At 40.8% G+C, this 22,374-nt stretch overlaps 1 protein-coding gene across 1 annotated transcript in view; it reads left to right on the top strand.

The window, feature by feature from the left end:
- CHCHD6 (coiled-coil-helix-coiled-coil-helix domain containing 6) overlaps positions 1-22,374 on the top strand; it is a 107,357-nt gene that overhangs the window by 24,569 nt on the left and 60,414 nt on the right. The window contains exons 4-5 of the mRNA XM_031056330.1: positions 5,079-5,099; positions 10,407-10,490. Coding sequence (XP_030912190.1) covers positions 5,079-5,099; positions 10,407-10,490 — 105 coding nt within the window. The remainder of the gene's footprint in view (positions 1-5,078; positions 5,100-10,406; positions 10,491-22,374) is intronic.

Raw genomic sequence — 22,374 nt, 5'->3', positions numbered from 1 at the left:
TTTTAAGTGATTGGAGAAATAAGGGAGGTTGAGATCAAGTTCCTCACTTCTGTGCTTTTAATTTCCTCGGTAGTCTCTGATTACTCTTTCCATGTGTTTTTACTTCATAGATAACACTGTACTACAAGCGTGATTGTATATGTGGACTACCCCAGACCATTTATTTTGAGTCCCATATGCTTTATATGGTCTTTCCAAAGCAAGGCATTGGAATCCACATGACTTATACTGAATGTTAATTACTGTATGTCTTTCCCACATGCACCTTGGCAAGTTGGTAGCTTGGAATCTGCCCCCAGAATGATACTGACCCTGTAAGGCTGTGTAAAGTGTGCTTTGTGTATGTCTGTGATGAAGGAGCAGAGAAAAGAGGAAAATTTACAAGGCTGTCAAAGGGATAAAAACAAGCTGTATTTTTTGAAAGTGCACCTGATTCTCCACCTGCTGAAGAATTCATAGACAGAGGATGCATGACCATGGCTGAAGGCTTTCAAGAATTTTCTTACCCAAGTATGTAATTATGACAGTCTCTATTAAAAAGCAGCCCCAAAGTCAACTGCATTTCTTTTAAACTGTATAGTATTTGCAATAATAACTTTGAAATTAAAAAAAAAAGTTTCTAATCTGGTGGCAGGAAATTTGTATTCATTTTACTGTGCTGGCCTGTATCTATTGGCTGGTGCCTACAAATATCTGTTTTTTTCAGGGGCAGGTAAAAATTGTGTGTGGTGTCTGAGAGCAAATGTGGTAAGGGAATTCCATCTGAACACACAGGGTTCATAAATTTTACTGCTTGGAGGCACATGGGTTGATTATGAATGCCATCTTGATTTTTTTCAAAACAGTGATGGTGTGTGAGGTACTGTGTTTGACTCCAAAGCTAATATATTTGGTATTTAGGAATCTGGCAGGAGAGTGCTCTGTCCCCCTCTGCAGGCACAGCAGTGAGACTGGGAGGTAGGCATGCATAACTGTCATTTTCCCCCGTCTGTCCTATCCCTAGAAAGCCATATGCCACCCTTAGGCTAGTGTAATGGGAGTCTGCATTAATGGTTATGAGCTAGAAATAATCCAAGAAGAGTTGAGTGGCCTTTGTTTCTAGCTTTACGAGAAATACCTCATTGACTCAGCCTGAAATATATGCTGGGATCAAAAGTCATAATTAATACGAAGTTTCATGATGCCCTTTCTTGAAGTTTTGGTTGTTTGTTTGTTTTTCTTGTCCTGAATTGGTCAGGCACTTGGAGATTCTTAAGTCTAATAGGCAGAGTAGCAATTTAAGCAAGAAGGTAAAAATTTAGAGCAAGTTGTTGACTCACCTACTATCAGAAATAAGCATCTTGAGCATACATCTCTAGAGAACCTATGCTCTGCAAGATTTCTAAAACCATTGAATGCCTCGTCTGTTGGCAGCCTGCAAAATGAAAACTGTGTGTGTGCATATATAGAAGTGGTGATGGGAAAAGGAGAATGTGGAAATGGGCTGGAGTATTAAAGCAAGCAATGAAAGCAGATGGTTTTCTTTGGATTTTATAAAATAGATTTCTCTTAATTTTGTTTTAAATGAAAACCATGAAACGTCACTATTGCAAACCCATTTGTAGCTGTGCCATAAGCATTAGGATGCAGTTGTCCTTAATCATAAAAGGGCCAAGTTTTTTTGGCTGCTTCCCATCTTTGTGTTTATAGAATTGTGTATGGTCTGTATGCATTAGAGTTGAGCAATTTTATCACAGCCTTTCCTCAAAATTGATTGCTGTTCAGTGACTCTTCCTTCTTCTCCATTGTCAGTTGGTTATATCTCAGACTCTCATTACATTTCATATTGATACTACTTCAATTTTTCACTAAACTGGAAGAGTTGAAGAGTCTGGAGTGGATACTGAATGTCTAGATATATTCTTTAAATACTTGAATTCCTATCATTCTGGACCATGATAAATTTAGAGCTGGATTACTGCTTTAGGAAGAAGTGACTGTTTGCTCATTCAGTGATGAAGTCTGGTCATCAAGATGTTGGAATATGTGCTGCAGAGTTCTTCAGATACTGACATGAATGTAAAAGTTGTTGCCAACAGCTGCCTTGGGTTTTGGGCACCTGCTGCCTCTCATTTCTTGCATCTCCCACTCTATCTTCCGCTCCTGAAGCTGGCAGTGCCCCTAAAAATACTCTCTGTTGAGTACTTAAGTAGGAGATTTCTACCAAGCTGATAGTCTGGATTCCTGAGTCATTGGTCACACTGCAGTGCAGTCTGTTCTGTGACACTTCTTGACTATGGCAAGGGAATGGACTTCAGGGGGAAGCTGATTCCAGTCAGGTAACAAAGGCGTTGTCCTTCCAAAGGCCGCTGCCCTGTGCTGATCCTTCCTCCCTGCCAATCACAGAGCTGTGTTTTGATGGCTCACTGCCATTTTTACATTTCCCAAGAGTGTGACAGACTTGAGTGGTGTGCATGATGTGTAAGGCTGATGTAGTGTAGTGAGCCTGGGAAAAGTAGCTGGGAATTGCCCTTAGGAGTGAAATACAATTTTGGCGCTGTTTTCTTGATGCCATTGGAAGTTGGATGATACGAACATGGGAATAATCAATGCTCAAGTGTGGAATTTGCAGAAGCACAGATGTATTACTCATGTAGTTCCCATATCCAGCCAGAGTCTTCTCCAAGTGTCTGTATGAATCCCTAGGACAGAGGCTGCTGGTTTGGCCTGAGATCCTGTTTCAGTAACCTTTTGTTTCTGATAACAGTTAAGAGGAATATCTTGGCTGGGTTTTGACCCCAAACAATTAAGTCCAGTATTTATTCTAGTTCCTGTGGTTGCTGTCCAGTGGGTTACCTGGAAGAGAAAAAAAACCTTTTCAGCAGAAGAGTTCAGGAGTATTGACCAAGAGTGTTGAAAGATGACTTGTATCCCAGGGCTGGAATTATAAAACCTGTAAGCTGCCATCTGCGAGCTGGAAGTGAAGCTCTCTTAGGGAGCAAGGAAACCAGATATTGCTCATTTCTTAAATGGATTGCTTAAACTTCAGTTAGATTAATGGATAGGCTGTATCTCTTGTTACCAAGACTGGTAGATGCTGGTCTGCAAAGACATCTTGGCACAGGCTTAGAAGTTAGCAAAACTTAAACCAGTAGCCCTCTTGAGTTTTCCTTTTTATATTATTTTATTAGTGTATTTTATTTAGTCAGGGTTTTTTTTCCAGTGCAGCAGTATGTGCTACTACACATTCTAATTGTCCTGTTTCCATTCAGTGGAGTGTATCTATTCCTATTCTTGGAGTAATAATTTTTCCCTCTCCTGAAGGTTGACAGAATTAGAGTATTGGCAGCACTGCAGAAGAGATGCTCTGTGATTAGTAACAGTGTTGTATTCTCTAAAACCCTGATTCTGCTGCTGTGCATAGTATCTTATGGGGCACATATTGGTGATAGGGCAGTTCCTTCTCCTTGCTCTCATTTCTCAGCCCCTGTCCAGTGCCACTGAGTTAGTACCTTTTGTTTATTTTGTCATGTGAGTGTTTGTCCACCAGCAATGTGTCATTTCATGGCTCAGGCACCCAGGGATGACAGATGTACATCCAGTAAAGAGTTAGTGGTGTGCATGACCTACCTGCTGAAATAATAGCAGGCATCATGAAGAGTGCTGTGTTCCTCCTGTCCATCTGCTGAGGATGGACAGACCTGTAATTGCTGAAATGTAAAAATGAAATTAAACTCATCTGTCCTGGCTGTAAAAATCATCAGGAAGAAAAATGTTATTCAAACCAGGCTTTTGTCAAGATTGGTCAGTGATTACCAGTAAACACCTGTTGTGTATTGGTTTGTTTGGCCAAGGACTTGATGCTGCTATATCAAACCTATCTGCAGAAAGGGGGAATTGGCTTCCCTCAGTTGAAATGTAGATGTTCAGTTCCAACCCTCTAAGCTGGTGCAAAGGATGAGGATGGACGACACACATATCTGCTAACACATCATCCCTCAGTTACATGAAGTAGTCTCTGTGTGCCATTAAAATGATGACAGATCCCATAAAAACATTACCCTCCGCTGTCTGCTCCCTCTGGCAGTGAACTATGACCAAGAGGAAAGTTCATTGTGCCCTGTCAACTCCCCTCAAATAAATAATCATAATGAAAAAGGGCCAGCCATTCTGAAGTTCCTGCTTAGCCAATGTGCTGCTGATTGAAGGTAGCCCTGAGAGGCAGGGAAGGCTTGCAGCCCTTGACAGCAAATGAGAGCTGTGCCTGCCTCATAAATGCCTTGGCTTCAAAAGGAGGTGGTTATGGGCATGAAATGTTTATCATCTTGTACTTGCTTTGCTGCTGCTGGCTTACTGTGTAAGTAAAAAGTAGTAACAAGTAAAGAAGAGGCAATGCTGCAGCCTGGTTTATCTGCTTGTCTGCACACTTAAATAGGCTTGTGGGCAAAAGAAAAGGAGCAGGTGGAGGCAGCTTGGCTTTGACAAAGGTTTGGACTCTGCACTTAAGAGGTTTTCAGTTGCCTATGAAGGGGAATCTGGTTGGGAACCTGATCAGACAACTGGTTTTCTGTTGGGAATCACTCTGAAATTGTCCATGGCAGAAGATGACTTGCTGTGTAGGTCAGCTTGTGCATTCAAAAATTCCCTTTAAAAGATTACTTGTTCTTGGCATGTAATTGGAAGTAGCACAGTTGTTGGCCACCTCCTTTTGAGTCTGCCCAGCACTGGCACATTCACTGGAGCATGTTATATCAGCATCTCTAACACTTGCAGCATCCTGCATGGCTCCCTGGAACTGGCTGTTTCCCAGCTTCCTTTGCTTAGCTCCCACCCTAAATGGGGGTCCTGCAGCAGGCTGTGGGGGCTTTGCTCTGGTTTTGGTTTATGGGGTGCATGTGCTTTTGTTTTGCTTTAACAGCACAGTTCCCAACAGGGGACAGCACTGCATTGCTTAAGATGCTTGTCATTTTAAAGGAACTTTTCTAAACTTGTCATCTTAAAAGCTATAGTGCACAGCAGCAGGCAGCCTCAAAAAATCACTGATTTCTCTTTTTCTTCTCTTTCTCTTCCTTTCTGTCTTGTGCTGTCTTTATTCCAAGCCTGTGGATTTGGATGCCTGGGTAAGCTCTCTTTTTTGTCTGGATCTTGCTTATTCCAAGTGTCATGTTGTTACTGTGCATGTACAGATTGTTATTGCTGAGCACAGATGCAGGATTTTATTTTCTGTCATTACATTTTAAAAGGTGTTCAGCTAGAAAATTGCATATTATTTCCTCCATAAAGATTTTCACTGGTTCCTTTTGTGTAACTTACAGCTGCTGAAACCAAACTTGATCTGGTGATGTGTATTGTTGGCTAAGAGAGTAGCAGAAACAGGAGGAAATGAAGGTTATACCAGTATTGCTTTTTAAGGCCATGAGTTACATCTGGTTTCTAAAATAGAGCCTGGTCACCTGCCTTCAATAGAATGAAAGGTAGGACAAAAAGCCAGTGATTTTGTAGGCCCCATGTCTGGAATAGTGATTGCAGACAGCTCCATAGTAATGGTGATATTTCTGCTGATGCCAGTGGAGGTTAAGTCAAGGCTCCCCCATGGCTACTTGTTTGGTACAAGCCTCCCTGTAAAATTCTGCTGTTCAGTCTTGGGCATGAAGTACACAAATTGCCTCTTACTATTTCAGTGTTGCCCTTTCAGCTCTGCCATTCCCTTTAGACTTGGCCAGGAACATGCCAGCTAGCTAATTTTGGAGTTAGCTCTGTTCCTCAGTGAATTTCTGTCTATTCCTTCTTCTCATCTTGGAGTCCTTAATAGCATTTGTTTTTCTCCCTTGCCACCTGGACTGCTACCAGGACTGGAAGAGACTTGGGAAAGCATGAGGTATTAGAATTTGCAGTTGTGCAGTGTGGCAAGCTGAGGTGCCCAGCCAAAACATCTCTGCTGTGCTGCTGCAGAGATGTAACTGTACCTTTGGGGGAAGCTGATAGCTCCTCTCAGCAAAGACAGGATGATGTAGAAACTAGGCATTTGATAGACTTGACATCCTTTGCTTTATCCTTGTAGCTTATTTCCCTGTGTTGCTTCTGACTGATTATCTAGGCATCATCTTGCTAGTTTGTCTGTGAGTGGTGGAAGTGCTTTGCCAAGAAGATAAATATTTTTGCAGTAATCTTGCCAAGTGCTGTGACTTGCTTTTAGGAAGTATTCATCGGCTGAGGTTTGGACCTTTCCTTCTAGCTTGAGTTGCCCTTTATATAGAGAGAGTTTTTGGGTTTTCTGTCCTCCAGGAGAGTCTTCCCAAATCCCAGAACCCAAACAGTATTGAGGAGAGAGACAGCCCAGTGGTAGCTGTCAGCTGTGGGCTGTACTAACACTGCATTTTATTCCCAGGTGCCACATTCCTTAAAATCAACTGACCCTGCCAATAAGCCTTTTGTTTTTTTTAAACAGATTTCCGCCCTAGTTTTCATTTTTAACAAGGTGATGAGGTGGGACTGTGATTAAAAATAATAAAAATGTGGTAATACTTCAGGGTGCAACAAAGCCAAAGCTAATCTGGGAATGGTTATAGCTAGAGTGAAGCCCAGCTCTAGATCAGTTGCACAGTCTGATGTGTGGCATGTTGGTGTCAGCTCAGGACATGGCTAAGAGTGTCTGGTTTTGTTCATAGAGAATGAACCAATAATATTTCATTACCTCAGTTCAGAGCTTATAAAATATTTCTTTTGGCCTGTCTGTCAGCTAGCAGGCCAGTGCTTGAATCCTTTAGTTGAGCCAGTATATAATGTATAGCTTTAGAAATGTGCTTGCACTGTTTGTTTCTAAATGGGTTACTTGATAAAGGGAGAGAAAGAGGCAGAGAATCACATAACTCTGCCCTGGCTCTTTGTCACTGTTCAAGGCAGCACTGAGATAACCTGAAAAACCTTGGGCTGCAGAAAAAATGTGAAGATAAAGCAGAGGAAAAATTTGAAAGAGCACCCAACCAGTCCATGGATCCATGCCCGTGGGAGCTGTAGCAGCATGTTAGTAGTATGCCTTTGCTGGCCTTTTGTAAGAATATAATCCTTGTAAATTCTGACACCATCACAGGGGATTCTTGAGCATTTCTTGAATACATCTTATACCTAGCTTTTGTACAGAGGGCAATGGCCAATTGCATATGTGTTCTTTTATAAATACATCCCCTTTTCTAACTTTTGGGTGCATTCCTGTGTTTTGAAGCTGAGTATGTCCTTTCTTCCCTGTCTCTGTTTTGTTTCTGTGTTCATACTTCTTGGACATCACATTATCTGTGTTCTGCACATCCTAGATGTCATCTCTGGGCTTTGGTCACCTCTTGCACAGTATGTTCAAGTTCCAGTGTAGTTGTGCATCTTGGAAGTGAAATGCAGCTTTCTGATATCTGATTTTCAAATCAGTGTGTTATCATGCATGTTTTCCCTTCTCCTTCCTTTTAGTTCTAAAGGCCTTTTTTCAAAAAGTCTATTGATGCTTTGTTTGGCACTTGCAATCTCAATCCCCTGTGAAATTGTAATCATAGCAGCCAGTTCTGTCTGGGACATCACAGACTTCTAACTTCAGGTAGGGAATAAGCAGTAGGACTAGGGGAACTCTTAATAAATATCCTATATTCATTCAAAATGTCCCTAGTTGCCTAACCCAGTTTGGAACAGTGAATATTTCAGATGACACATGCTCTACTATACCGTTTGTACTTCAAACATCATCATAAAGTGTACTAAAGTTTTTAGTAATAACAGCTGGGGATAGAGGGAAACAGAAAGCAACTTTGAAGCATATCTGTCACAAATAGAGTGTTTCTCTGCATACTTCAATGCACTGAAACAGCAGCAGATCTTGAAAACAAGCAAGGCATTGAAAATATGTTTGTGTTGCAAGTACAAGGTTTCTCTGTAACCCCTAGTTCATCATGCATTATGGGTGATAAGTGGGACAATGGGGGATAATATGGGAGAAATTACTTTGAGGGAGTACTCTGAGGTTACAGTCTGCAGTTAGGAGATCCAGTTTTGGTTCTCTGACCTCAGTTTTGCAAGACCCTGGGGAAGTGACTAACAGAATGCCTGTGTGCATGGCTGTGGAGGCATTATTCACTGCCAGCTCCAGTGAGGTCAGCTTGGCTGTCCAGGGTTGTCATTGTGCAGAGCAGCACACCTCTAACGTGTCTGCGTCTCAGCACCCTGCTTGAGAGATCAGGTGTTTGGTTTGTGTTCCCTTCCAGAGGGGTTGTAGGGATAAATGTGCTGGATTTCTTGGTGCATGATGTCAGGCAAACTCATGGGTTGGGAAGTTGAGTGAGTGTGTGGGTTTGGGATCCATGTATTGCCAGAAACAGAATAAAGCCTCTTGAACACTGGTATTGTTACATTTATTGATTTTGTACTTCCAGAATATCCACTATCCCAGGAGACTAGCACAAATACATAATTATTTAGATTAAACAGACACTTTCTTGAGTTTATAAGAATTTATTGACTCCCTTTTGTTTCTTTTTTCCTTCCATCATATGGTGCAGCTTCCATCTGAATCATGCAGAGGGATCAGTACTGTCTTACTCTTCTTTGTCTTCCTTACTTATTTTCCTCTTAAGGAAATACAAGTCACTTGTGGAGTAATCTGATTTTATGGGTGTTATGCAGAAAACCCGCAGGAGAATTGGGATCTTTTGGTCATCCACCAGACCACCCCACCTTCTTACATCTGTTTCCTTTTATTTTAAATTGCTTCGTTCTTTACTGTGTAGAAGATTGGCTCAGAGGAACAGCTATGGTTCTCTTACAAGAAAATGGTTATAGTTCTGGCACTTACAAAGTGCCCATTGGTGCCCCTGTTGTTGCTGTGATATCTCTTTTGTCAGGCTGTATGTGTGGGGCAGCTCATTCTCATCCCTCTCCCCATCCAGTTCCAGTAGGTGGGAAGTGGTATAGCAGCTATAGGTTAAAGCACAGCCAGAGATTCTGCTTTTAATCAAGTGCCTTTGAGACAGAGAAGATTTAGTTATGAGTCTCTACTGCTTGTGCCTTATCCTGGCCCTGTTTTCTGGGATAGCAAACATGGAAACCAAAATATTTCTTTAAAAACAAACAAAGAAACCCACATCACCACCACACCCCTACAATCTTCCTATTTCATATAATCCTTTTCTTGCTTGCTTATCACCCACCCTCACTGCCTAGATTAAAATCTCTTCTAAGCCCTATTATACCACTGTATTTCCATCAGCAGGGGAGCAGAAAGAAGGACATGCACAGCAACTTGCTTTCAGATGTAATTTTTCTCGTTAGCAATGGCTTTTGGCTGTAAAATGACAGGTCTGAGCCCACGGGGATATTTCTGTCCCAGCTGTTTAATCATGTTGGACCAGCATTTTCTGTGGTTGTGCCATCATTAGAAGTTAAGAGAATGTTGCTGGGATGCTATGGCCTGGCAGGGTTTGTGTCCATGTTAAGCAGGCTAATCATTCTGGTTTTGAAAGGTCTTCTGCCTGCTGTTGACTTCTGTGGCCCCAGAGATTTTGAGGTGGGATGGAGGGTGTACAACAACTGCCATCTTTTCTTGCTATTGCTGCTTGTTATTTTTAAACTTGAAAAGTTGGATTCAGTTCCATCAATGTCGTGTTTTCTTAATACTAGTTCAGTTTAGGGGTGGGAATATAATTAAGTGGTGCTGGCTGTAAGGAGCTAGAAGGCTACAGCTGTTGCTGTGCCCACACAGACTTTTTTAATTGAGCACTGTTTAGCTGATGAATACCAGATTTACTGTTTTGATAGTGCCATGCTTATAATTTGTAAGATAGAAGAGAAATTCTTTGACAGCCATCTTCCCTCTTGTAGCACCAGCCAGAGGAACTCTGAGGGTACTGATGGGGAATGCATAGAGAGCACGTGGAAAGGGTACTTAATTATCTGGATAGTCCTATGTATGTCTGTTGTAGGGAAGTATTTAATCCTTAGAAGCTTTTGGACACTCCAAGGGGCAAGGGTTTATAAAGAGGGGGATTTGAGGGGATTTGGTTGGTTTTTTTAAAGATAAGGGAAAGAACATTTGATTAATGACTGTCATGATTCATGGAAAAACAGACATGGATAAGATAGAGTTCTGAAAAAGAGAATGGGAAGGTGTGACTTTTCTATGATTATATGTTTTCATTTAATAATAAGTATAAAACCAAGGGTTTGAGTTTGAGTAGGATGCTAACAAGAGCATTTCAAACATTGGGGGATAACCCAAAACAAGCTGCAATTCTTAAGGTTTGTACTTCCACTGAGGGGGATCCCATGCACGAGTGTTGAGCAGTGTTGTTTTTTTTAGTCCTTTCTAGTCTGTATCTCATGTGTTTTCCTTGTACTACATTGTTTATTATTAATTTCTTCTTCTCCTGCTGCTGTTTTGTTGTCCTTGCCAGGCTGTGGGGCTGCAAGGCTGGGAGGCAGACCTGAAGCGGCAAGAGGCATTCTACCAAGAGCAGTTGGCCCGCATTGAGAGGAAGGTAAGGCTGAGTTGTCTTCATTTCTGGCCCCTGCAAGGGTAAGACTCAGATCTGTGTGGATCCAAAAGATACAGAACCAAGATGTGTTGTGCTGCAACCTGGAACTGCCAGCTGACAGTATCTTATCTGCCCCCCAACCCTTGCGTAAGTGGTGAAAAAGCTGTACAAATCTTTTGAGCAATTTGTGTTTGAAAGATAAAGGTTTTTTTAACTGGATGATTTTTAAAAAGGATTTCTGGTAGTTCAAACTCTATTATCTTTTTTACCATGGGATTTAGGTGAAAGCTAAATTGAAAAAAACAAACAAGTGCCCTGGTTTTTATTCCTTTTGTTAAAAATCCTTTCCTTAATGAAAAAAAAAATCAACCACCACAACATAAATTTTGCTGTAAATATGGATTAAAGTTGTATTAACAATTTTTCTCTGGGGAGCCAAACAGTTCAAAGAGGGGTGCTGCAGTACACTGCCTGCTTCTTGCTTTGAAATAAACATGATTTAAAGAGACACTGTCAAGCATCTTTTAAGCCTGAAATGACCTTTGAAAATCCATTTAGGGATTTGAATCTCTCCCCTAAACGTGGGATTTGCTTCTCTGTTTAATTGTTTACCATGATGAGTTTTTAAAAATTGATGCCATAAAAATAGGAGCAGCCATGCTGTTCCTTATGAACTAATGTGTTCTTCACTTCCTGGCAAAATGAAATAATATTATAAGTAGTCTTTATTTTTTAATAAATGTGGAGAATAATCTTCTCCAATTTGAAGCAATTAGACCTCCTGACAGGGAGTTGCATACATTCGACTTGTAGTTGTGTTATGTGACTAAAAAGAAGTGCAAACAATGAAAAGAGTGGGTTGTAAAGAGACTGGGAAATCAATCAGTTTTACTACCAATATGTAGCAGGATGGTGAGTATGGAACATGGGAAAATTGTAGATTATAGAAACGGTGGGGAGCTGTTGGCATATCTATTCCTCTTTTCATTCCCTCCTACTGTATGACTGTCCATGCTGCATTTTTTGAGCCATCAGTGGTAAAACATGCCTGTGAGCAAATTCACACGATACAATTTTGCAACACTTTAATCCGTACAATTCATTAAAAATAAACTATTAAAACTACCACTCAGTGTTGCATTTGTATTTTAAATTCTATTTCTAGATAATGGGGATTGTTCAGTGAAATTGCAAACAATCTAGCAGCTATCGTTCTAATTATCACAGTTGTCCATATGTTCGTACGCAAAGGGAATTTTTGCAATTTCTTGATCCCATGCTGTTTGCTTCTATTATGTTCTTCTCTCCAGATCTGGTTTCGTGAAGCAGAAATTACAGGGGAAACCTGTGAGCCTGTCCTTTATGGACAGTGGAGTGGGGAGAAGTCTGTGTCCAGGCTTCATTGTCCTCTTTTTGAAATCTTTTGTTGTCGTTTGTGTTTTCAAGTCCATGTCCCTTGCTACAGGGACACCTTTACAAACAACGTGATGGGCATTTTAGTGTGGGATCTTCTTGGGGGAGTAGGGTGAGCTGCCCATTGTCCTATTCAAGCTGCAGAGCTACAGAGAAACTATCTTCTAGTTGTTATGTGTACAAAAGCAAATAGATAAAAAGAACAGGTTTTCTTTCCTCTCTTGAAACACTGGATAGTTTCTGACCCTTAAAGACTAGCATTTTGCTGGTAATAAAATAGAAGAATGTCTCCAACCGTTAGTCTGGATTGGAGTGGGAGGTGGTGGGGGCTAGAAGGGAAAGGAGAGAAATGTACTTGAAACAGTGTAATAAAGCTTAATTGTATTAGTTTTGAAAAAGGTTTTTGATCTTCTCTGAGGATAATTTTATTCCTATAATGGTTGGAAAGACGGAAAATGCAGCACAGAACAATCTTTTTTATTAGCTGTTGCTTTTATATAATTCTGCTTTTATTTGTTGAATACACGCAGACCTTGACATTTATTTATATATTTTTTCCTTCCGCTGTGCTAAAGCTTTCCAACACAGGCTTAGATATATTTTTATATATCTGTGTATGTGTATGTCAATATTAGAAAAAAGCTCTCAGTAAGGGGATGGTGTGAGAGAGCTCTGAAATAGAATTTTGCTTTCTCTGCTGTTTTAAAAGGGAATGGTCACTTGAAGTGTGGTCACTGGTAGTTCAGAGGTGTTTGGCTGGGAGTGAATGAATATGGCTCAGTGTGGAGTTAGCAAGCTGAAATTTCTCCTTCTAAGGATCAGGCTATCGGGAATTCCCCTCTCTCCCCCCCTGCTGTGCCCAGGTTGGTTTTGTCCCCACTTCTGCATGATAACAGGATTCAGCAGTAGGAGACCTAAAGATTTGTTTTTGAAGGATGTTTTGAACTATTGATGTTAAAAACTCAGTACCTTCCCAGTAGGATGCGAGGAGTAATTGTGTTACATACTCCTTACAACATAAGAGCTGCTCAGTGAATCAAACACAGAGACTATCCTGTTTCCTCTGACAGTGGTCAGTTTGTAAAGGCTTTGAAGGAAGAGAAAAAAAACCATCACCAAAACAAAGTGACAAAGAAAACTTTTGGAGAGCAGCTTTGAGAGGAGTCTTCCTAAATGTTGTCAGTTGGAGGCAGACACTTGCCCTGCTGCACAAGAGTTTATTTTCATTCAGTATTTTTATTCACTGAAAGTTGATTTAGTGCCATTGTTCTTCTGTGCATCTCAGGCATTTTTCCTGTAGCCCTGTTTAGCTCTGTGCCTCCAACATCATGTGGCAGTGTGTGCCACAGGTTAACTTATATACTCTATAAATTCTCTGTTATCAGTTTCAAATATTTTTTTTGCATTTAATATCCTTTATGTGAAAGAGATAAAAGAAATTCTCCCCATTTTTCATCATCTGCAGACTTCTTTTCCCTCTTTTACCTTTCCATTAAACTGTGCAGTCCTTACCTTTTCAGCCTCTGTTTGTGTGAATGATTTTTTCCAGGTTTCTCATTCTACTTGTTTGTCTTTTGGCTCTTTCCCCCTAGCAGCTCTGTCTTTGAGATGTATTGACCAGAATTGAACTCAGTAGTTCCCTTGAATGCAGCAGATTGTGTGAATACATTATCCTTTTATTCTTAATCTTTGAAAGAGTACTGTAATCTACTGGACAGAGCACAGAATTGGAAGGAAAAACCTGCTCATTTTCTAATAGCCGTTTCTCTTTTGGGAGTTGGAAACAATTATTTAGTCCATCTATCTCAGTTATTCCATCTATATGATGGAATAGCTTATAATGGGAGGGCAAAGTGTTGTGAAACAGTAAAGCTATAAAAATGCTAAAAAGGCTTTGCCTTTAGTTTTGCATGAGGTGAACTATAGGTGTACCTTATTTCAAACGAATCTTGAGAAACTCAGTTTCTCCAGACAATCTTACTAAAATTTTCACGGGAAAAGGCATGTATGAAAAAATGATTGCAGTATTTCAGCTCTTGGGGTTTTCCCTGCATCTTCTACTAAAGCAGTGGAAGAAATGAGACAATGAGTGCAGCAGTTCTGTGTCACAGTAAGGATCCATCTAGTTCAGTGTGCTGCTCCTGCCTGTGACTGAATGTCTAGGGACAACTGTAAGAACTGAATTGATGGGAAAAGAGGCTGTGGAGTCTCCTTCACTGGAGACAGTCAGGGAGCATCTGGACACAATCCTGTGCCATGTGCTTGAACAGGGAGGGATGGGACCACGTGCCCCACTGTGGTCCCTTCCAACCTGACCCATTCTGTGATCAAAGCAAGGTTATGAGGTATTTGCCCCAAATGCTTTGACCATCCTGGCCAGTCATTTTTGGAACTTTTCCTCACATATTTAATCCTCAGAGGGCTGTGAACCAGGACTGTGTGCGCAGTGCTCGGGATGCGGGGGGACCGTGAGCTTGTGTGGCAGCTGTGTCAGAATCACTGTTTGGTTCTCTGTTTCTTTGTAGTGCCTGACACTTGATTTGCACTTCTGACTTGTGTTGAGCAAATGCCACACACTGCTGCTACTGGCAGCATTCCTCTGTTTTGAGTGCAGACTTGAATATATACAGTGGGTGTACTGGGATTAAGGCAATGCTGGGATTAGTTGCTGGGAATATTCTTCCCACTGCACCTTTCCTTGTCAGTTTGTCAGGGGCTGTGTGTGTGGGAAGGGGTGGTGGGCTTTGTTCTGCCTGCAGTGTGGTGCATGCTTCTTAGAGATTATTTTAATCAAATTTTATTGAACGAATTCCTTGCGGAGGATCACTACACTGGTAAAACCCTTCATCTTCCTCACTTGAACTCTGATAGTGTGTTGTAGTTGTGTGTTTCTGTCTCTTGGGTCATATGTATGTTTTTGTTTTGGGGTGCCTGAAATATTTTGGTAATCAGGAAAATGAGAGGGAAAAGCTCCTTTGAATTGACTGTTTCTTGTATGACTGGGTGTGATTGCAGGGTTGGAGCTGGTGATACAGAAGTTCCATTCCACACCTGTGTTTCCAATGTGACTGTTTCATCTCCAATAAGTAATCCAGTAATGAGACCTGGCTAATTTATTATAAGTGGTTAAACTTCTAACTCTGACTTGTTCCAGTAATTTTACACTTCATCCATGTAATTTGAATTATTTCATAAAATGTGTGTCTTCTCTCAACTGTTTGGAATGAGGATTTGTACTGTAGTGTTCTTCTGGGTAGAAAGATTGAGAGTTAGACTAATAATCTGTAGGGAGAACCTGAGACACACTCAACTTTAGAAGCTCAAGATGATGTTTTTTCATGCATTTATTTGTTACTGAGAAGCAGGAAGGGAGATGGGGGCAGGTTGTTGTAAATAGGTACCATATATGCTGCTCAGAACTGGGATTTTTATTAGGGATTCTGTGTATGCTTTCTCCTGCTTTCTCCAAGTAGTAGAAAGGTCCTTTAAAAAATATTGTAAGAAAGAAGTGCAGTCTCTCCTGGAACCCTTAAGATGCCAGGAGATTTCACTTAGCATATTAGTTGAATACTTTCTCCCAAGTAAATATTTGTTTTACTCCTTTTGCTGTTTGGCCTCTTGCTGAGTTTAACCTGACAAAAGCTAAGGGCAGTGCTACACTACAACAAAAACATGGGCAGCACTTTGGAGTGGTGTAAAGCAGCAGAGAAAGGCTGAAGGTAATCTTGGAAGATAAAGTGAAACTCCTTGCTGTAGATGATGCCTCCTCTTTGTTTGGATTTTCCTCAGCTCCAGCTCCCACGTTATCTCTTGTTAGGCGGCTGTGGACTGCTGTGAGCAGTGGGTGCATTAATATGCAACGTTTTTCTGCTTGTAGTTTTTTAGAGCAGTAAGTAGCACAAGAGGTATTCATAAGCTGTACAGTATTTGTGCAAGTGGGAAAGGAATGCATTGAATACATACCTTTTTTATTAATAAGGTTGACTGCACCTTTTTCTCTGCTTGACTTCACAAATCTTGTAATTTTGTGTATGGCATTCATCTTGTTTGGTTTGTTTAAATGAATCTCTTTTTGCCCTTGTACTTCCCATTTAATTCATGTTTGTAAAGAATTTAGGATGTGTAAAGAATGGGAGGCAAAGTTATTTTTGTTTGTTATTCCTATTGGCCTTGGTCCTTCTTCTTGGAGCTGTCTCCCACTTTGGTATGCCAAAGTCACCCCTACATGCAAGTCCACTGTCATTTTTGGTTTATGGCTGGTGACTTGTCTCAATAAAAATTTCTGCAGAGAAAAAGTGATAGAAGCCTGAACAAAAAAGCCTTCCAGAACAATACATTCATGTTGGATCTTCATCATCAATTTAAAACAGACTCTGTAGGGCTGCACAAATTGATGTCACCTGGTAAAGGTGGGGAGGGATTTCTGTTGAAGGGGATGAGAAATCCATTCCTTGAGTTGGGATGCCAGGCTTGTGTATCCATGAGACCTAGGGATCACTTGCCTACCTTTGAAAAAACAAGCTGTGTTCAGGTGTTATCTCCAACCAAACCCTCTGCCCTCTCAGTGGGAGTTAAAGATTCATTGTCCTTTGATAAATGAGTTGATATGTCCTGGCAGGTGTCACTGGCACCATTTGCTTTCTCCTGTAATGTCTTGGGGCTGTGTGTGAGCTATTGCCATGTGTGTAAGGGCTGCTTTGTTTGCCTCTAGCCACAATCTTGCTCTAGCCAGTGCTGTGGGTACCTGGAGGAAGAACAGCTAGTGTGAAATGAACTTCTGGTCTCAAAAAATGTTTCCCTTTCATAAGAATTTCTTGTCCCCATCTCCATAATTGAACCTTACAATATTCTTTAGAATTTCATTTTCATTTCTTATCCAATTTGTTCAGTTCTCTGTTCATCCCCAGCCCTTCCTGCAAACCCTTCCTCTCGCAAAACCACCAATGCTTTCTTTGAACTTTCAACATCTATGATGCAAAAAAGCAGTTTGCCTTTCAAGCCAGTAGAGCAGTACAGCAAAGCACCCAGTTCATCAAACTGTTGATTTAATCTTCTGAACACAAGAATAATCCCCAGTGTCGTTTTCTGAAATAGGTTGACAAGATCCATCCTAATCATTCAGATACTTCCAGTTGCTCAGGTTGCCTGTCTGGGGCTGTGTGGCTGCTGCTCTCAGGTGCCAGTGGCTCTTATCAGTCTCCCAGGGCACAGCTTTGATGTTTAGAGAATGGAAGATCCTGTCCTGTGCATGAATTAAATTTCTGAATGGGAACAAACTGAATCTGAAATCATCATCTGAACCAGTTCCAGCCTTCCATCCTCTTCTCCTTTTCAGTAGATCTCAGCCATTAAATGTCATGCTGGGGTAAGAGCGCTGACAGGGAGGGCAGCATCCCTGATTTCTGCTTTCTGCAGGCTTCCATTAGGGCTGAAGAGCATCTTTAGAGAGGCTAATGCTCCTTGTAGTCTCCCTGTCTGCAGGGACAGGTTCTTTCCTTGTTGTTGGTGGCCAACACACAAACTGGTTTCCAGTACCTTGTGCTAAATTCACCCATTTAATGGCTTTTTTGCTGAAAGCTTGTGATGTTTAGTAGTTAATATACCTCAGTACACAGCTTTTAGAGATCAGATAAATTGATTGGTAATTTGATGAACTCAAAGAACATCAATAATAGGGTAACTAAAATGTGTTAGAAGTCAGCGCAGCCTCTCTGCCTTCTCTGCAGTGTGTATGTTCTCCCTTCAATATGTGTTGACTGCTGTACAGTACATTACATCAAATTACAAGCAGCCTCTATGCAAACAGCAGCTAAGTGTTTGCTTCCTCTTCAGCCTGCAGGATTAGTGCAGAGATGCCTTTGCAGTCTGTGTGCTGAAGGGTGAACTGTCAGAGCCTTACGGTGATTTTGTTTCCCTGGCATTTAGAGTATCTCTGCAGAGGGAGAGAATGATGCTTATGGGCTGCTTCATCTTGGAGGAATCCATCCTCAGGCTCGACTTGTGAAATAAATGTGGCAATGTGTGGTTTGAACTTAGTGTCTTAACACTGAATTTAGCAGCTGAATTTAGATAACAATCTGGTATCTGGTCTCATCAGTGTATCACTATGAAGACTTGTTAAAGGCAGAACAAAAAGACCTGGAATGTGATCTTGTCTCTTTGTTAGAACTCAACACTGGAGCATTTGTCAAGTCTAGTCCAAAAAGAGCAAAACAAGAGGTTCTTTTGTCTTACTTCTGAGAGCTTTCCCCATTATGTAATATTTCTGATATCCTCCCTTGGCATTTTTTATTCAACCCAATTTTCCCTTAATTCCATTCATTTTCTCATTGCCTAATAGTTTAAATTTCTGATTCCTCCCTCTTTGTGCTGTTTACATACTTGTTTATAAGCAGAATTGGTATTTATAAATATGTGTATGTATATTTGTCTAGATAACACTGTTACCAATAAAAGCAGTGCTACTTTTCTAATAGAAAGCAGCACTTGCACACCCCCCTCCCGTCTCTCACCTGTTATACTGAGGTGCAGTTGTACCTCAACAGCCACTACATCACCCTGCTGCAATAAATACCAGTGCTGCCTGTTATTTCTGTGTAATTCACCAACCAGTGTACAATTAATTTCTGGCCCTGTTGTTGCACTATTGGCTATTTTATGAAGCTGTAGAGAGTTAGCAGAGTGAATTGATTAAATGTGTTCCAGACCTTAGGCTGGATTCAGTGTGTCTGCTGGGATTTCGATGATTGAAGCTTGTGCTTCTCTTGGGATATTCCAGATTTAGACTTAGTCTTGGAAATTGGTTCAGGTAGACAGAACTTCCCTGTGTGTGGAATTCACTTGCATAAGAGCCTGACTTTGGGGAATCTGAGATTTCTGTTTCAGCTCACAGTGGTCCTTCCGCATGTGGCAGGAAAAAGGCATTACTATTGTGACTTAAAAATAAAGCCAACGGTGGGATTCATTTTGAAAAGGTCCTTAAAATTATGGCTCTGCCCTTACAGAATATGCTGTCATCATGTTAATGGAAAATATGGCTAATAATTACTCTATAAATTGACTCCCTGGAAAATCTCAAATTTGTGCTGAATTAAGTAGTCCAAAGATCAGACTTGAAAAAGAAACTACTCCATATTTACAGCGGCTGTACCTTCTGAAGTGTTTAGTAGTTTACTGTGGGTGTGTTAAATACATGTTTCATGACAGCCTGGGGCCACTTCTCTGAAGGTTTTTTCCCCATCTGCCAGTCATTTTAAAGAAACATAAATAAAAGAGCTACTCCAATTTCTTGAACATATAATGCACGTTCCCCAGAGACCAGGGTGACTCAGAAGTAGCTTGTAAATAACATGTTCAATGTTTTTAAATAGATGTGTACCATCAGGCTCACAGTGAGGTCTTCAGCCACTGCAAACTTGCTTTGCCTGTCAAGAATCTCCTGGTTTCATGAAGATGAGGGGTGGATTTTTGTTTGTTTGGTTTTGGGGTTAATTGGTGGTTTGCCCATACATTCTGCTGCCCCAAGGATGATCCCAGCCACAGTTTGCCATTAAACGCCTTGGCTCAAATGAAGATTTCCTGGCTCACCCATTTGCATTTTAGCCCCATTTGTAAATAAATATGAAATAATGGCTAATTTTGTTTTGTTTTAGTTAAAAATAGTAAATATACATCTTGTATGCAGTAGAACTATGTAGGAGTTGTACCCTGACAAATGTGGAAAGGAGATTGTCCTGGTAGATGTTCAGCAGTGGAGTGGCCAGCAAAAGGTAAAAGATGTTGCCCTGCACAGGGGGCAGCAGCAGTGAGGAATGGCCACAGAGCCAGGACATGCTGAGAGGCTGCTGAATCTGTGCCCATCTCCAAGAGACCACAGAGGAGCAGGAGATGGGAGAAGAAAATGTGGGAGCTGAGATAAAGCTCTAAGCCTCTGGTTTGAGAAGACTTGTAATAACTAGGTTATTTTATGAGAAGAGCTAGCTTTTCTTTTCCTTCCCAATTACTGCGTTTCAGGTCTTTTAATAAGAAAACCAGCTTAATTCCTTCTCCTTTCTTCTGCCTCCCCATTCTTCTGAACAGAAGCCAAATTTTTTCTTTCATAATTTCAAGCTGCAAGGTTGCTTTGAGCTTGCACGCCTGGGTCAATTGAGGAGTGCCTGGGTCAATTGAGGAGTGCCTGGGTTGTGGATTTTTTTTTTCCCTAGAGATGTCTCATGATGTACTGGGCAGTACACAGAAATCATCTAATTTGCCCTGACATGCAGCAAGCTTTGAACTGGCTGGACTGTGGTTCTTGATCAGAGAAGACGACTCATATGGGTGTGTAAAAATGCTGTATTGTGTGCCTGTCTGAGCATGGATATGCATTTTTTTAACCTCATTTTTCATAATAGTTATGTATACCACAGAATTTCCTTTGGCTGTTTAGGGAATTAAATGTAGTGTATGAGACCTCTCACCTTTAGGTCATTTGTTGAGATGCAGCAGGAAAAAGCCATTATGCCTGATGGTTAATCACTCATTCGTGTGGCACTGAGGTAACTCTTCCTGCAGCTAGAGACAAGGGGTTTGTTGCAGGAAGAACAAAAAAAAAATCCCCCATAATAGTGTCCTAACTGTTGATTTCTGTGAGAGCATCCTAGGGAGGAACACAGCATTTGTCCTTGCCAGCTGAAAACAGAACAGTGCTGGGTTTTGTGTGTTCATTTTTTCTGTGGAGAGAGGATTTACCTCCAGGTCTGAAGTGTTTGTGGTGTTTGCTTTTATTCCCTCCTGTTGTTCCCCAGCAAAAGCATAGTTCTGTCCCTTCTTTGTGTTCCTGTTGTATTGAGCTCAAGCTGTCTCTAGTTGAAGAGCTTGAATTTTTTTGCTTGGTCTTGTCCAGATACAGGTGAAATACTGATGTATTTTTTTTCATGAGCCTGAAAAATATCCAGTTATAAAAACCACTGTTTCCCCAGCCTCTTTTTCTTACAAAGTTTATCAGCTACAGCAACAAGCCCCTGATAATTAGGATGCTTATACCAAAATGTTTCTTCTGAAACTTTAAGCCTACCTATATTTCCTTTTCATTTAATGCCAAGTTCAAGGTGTGTTGTTGCTTGTATGCAATAATCCTTACTGTCAGACTGTGTTTAGAGGTTAAATTCGAAGTAGATTAGCTTGCATCTATGAATGTGTGGTACACTGTGCATGTGACATTCTTCCATTTATGTTCCTGAGAAGCCTTGGCAGCAAGACATTGCGAGATTTTTCAGGTCTTATGTTAATAAGTAATTATTCCTAATATTGTTTAATAGGCTAAAAGTGAGACCTGCCTTGTTGCCTTTCCTCTGCCTGGATTCTGTAATGAAAGTTCCATAACTGAGCTGGTGGTGCCCAAAAGCTGTGTGAGGCCAGGGGTGATATCCTGCCCCAGGGCTGTGTCCAGAGTGGTCTCTGCCAGAGATGGGCAATGAAGGAGTTGTGTGGCTGCTCCTGCTCTCTGTGGGTGTTGGATTTTCATGCGAACGTTTACAGCTTAATAGCCCTGCTGTGAAAGTGCCTCTCTCCATTGGTTGGAGGTCTGTGCTCCTTCTGGGCTTCTCTTTGGAGCCTTCCCTCTTTGCCAGCTGCACAGGTGTCTCTTCAAGGCCCCTTTAGAGCAGGCAAAACAGCTGCATTAGAAAACAGGTGAAAGAGAAGATTGCTAAAAGCAGAGAGAATGAGACTGTCAAATGATGGAAATTGCTTACAAATGTTTTCTGATTCCTTTCTTATGCCTTCTGCCTTCTTTTCTCCTTTGTCCTCCTTGTGGTTTATTTTTATCTTAGGATAAACATCTTATTTATTTTCTGTTTGCTGTGTGCCAAATTTCAATCTTTTGAATGGTAAAATACGTATAAAAAGATACTAGTATTCCTTTCTCTGGAATAACTGATGCCTTGCAGGGCAAACTAGAGGTTATGTGACAGAGATATTATAAAGGCAGGCCAAAGGAATCTGTGTTAATCCATTTTCTTTTTCTTGTTATCAATGTTTTGTTTTATATTTTATTTTCCTTTTTAAATAGTAATCAATATTTCTTTGTAAAAATAGTTTAATAACTTTTTTTGCCACCTGTAAAATACATTGTTGCTTTATAATGTTTGTCCAATTATCACTAATAAGGGAGAATGACATAAAGTTATCCTTTGTAGTACTATTTTTGAACTGTGGAGCTGGGGACTTTTTCCAGGTATTCATTAACTGAGGTTTCTAGCTCACTGGAAGATAAGTGAACATTGTCCCCATTTTAAAAGTGAGACCTTAATGCTTAAGGTTAGTATTTTCTGTAATAGCTTTTTTCTCTTCACTTTTTGGCTATCTGAGTATGGCGTATTTCTTCAGATGTGCTGATTACCCATAAGTTGAGCTTGAAGTTTTGAATAATGAGCTCCTGAGCATCTCCAGGCAGAGCCATGAGCCAGCAGGCACTTCTGAAAGTGTGGATTTG

This window comes from Geospiza fortis, unplaced genomic scaffold (genome assembly GCF_000277835.1).
Source record: "Geospiza fortis unplaced genomic scaffold, GeoFor_1.0 scaffold70, whole genome shotgun sequence".
In the NCBI taxonomy this organism is placed as follows: Eukaryota; Metazoa; Chordata; class Aves; order Passeriformes; family Thraupidae; genus Geospiza; species Geospiza fortis.
This window is presented reverse-complemented; position numbering and strand designations above follow the sequence as displayed.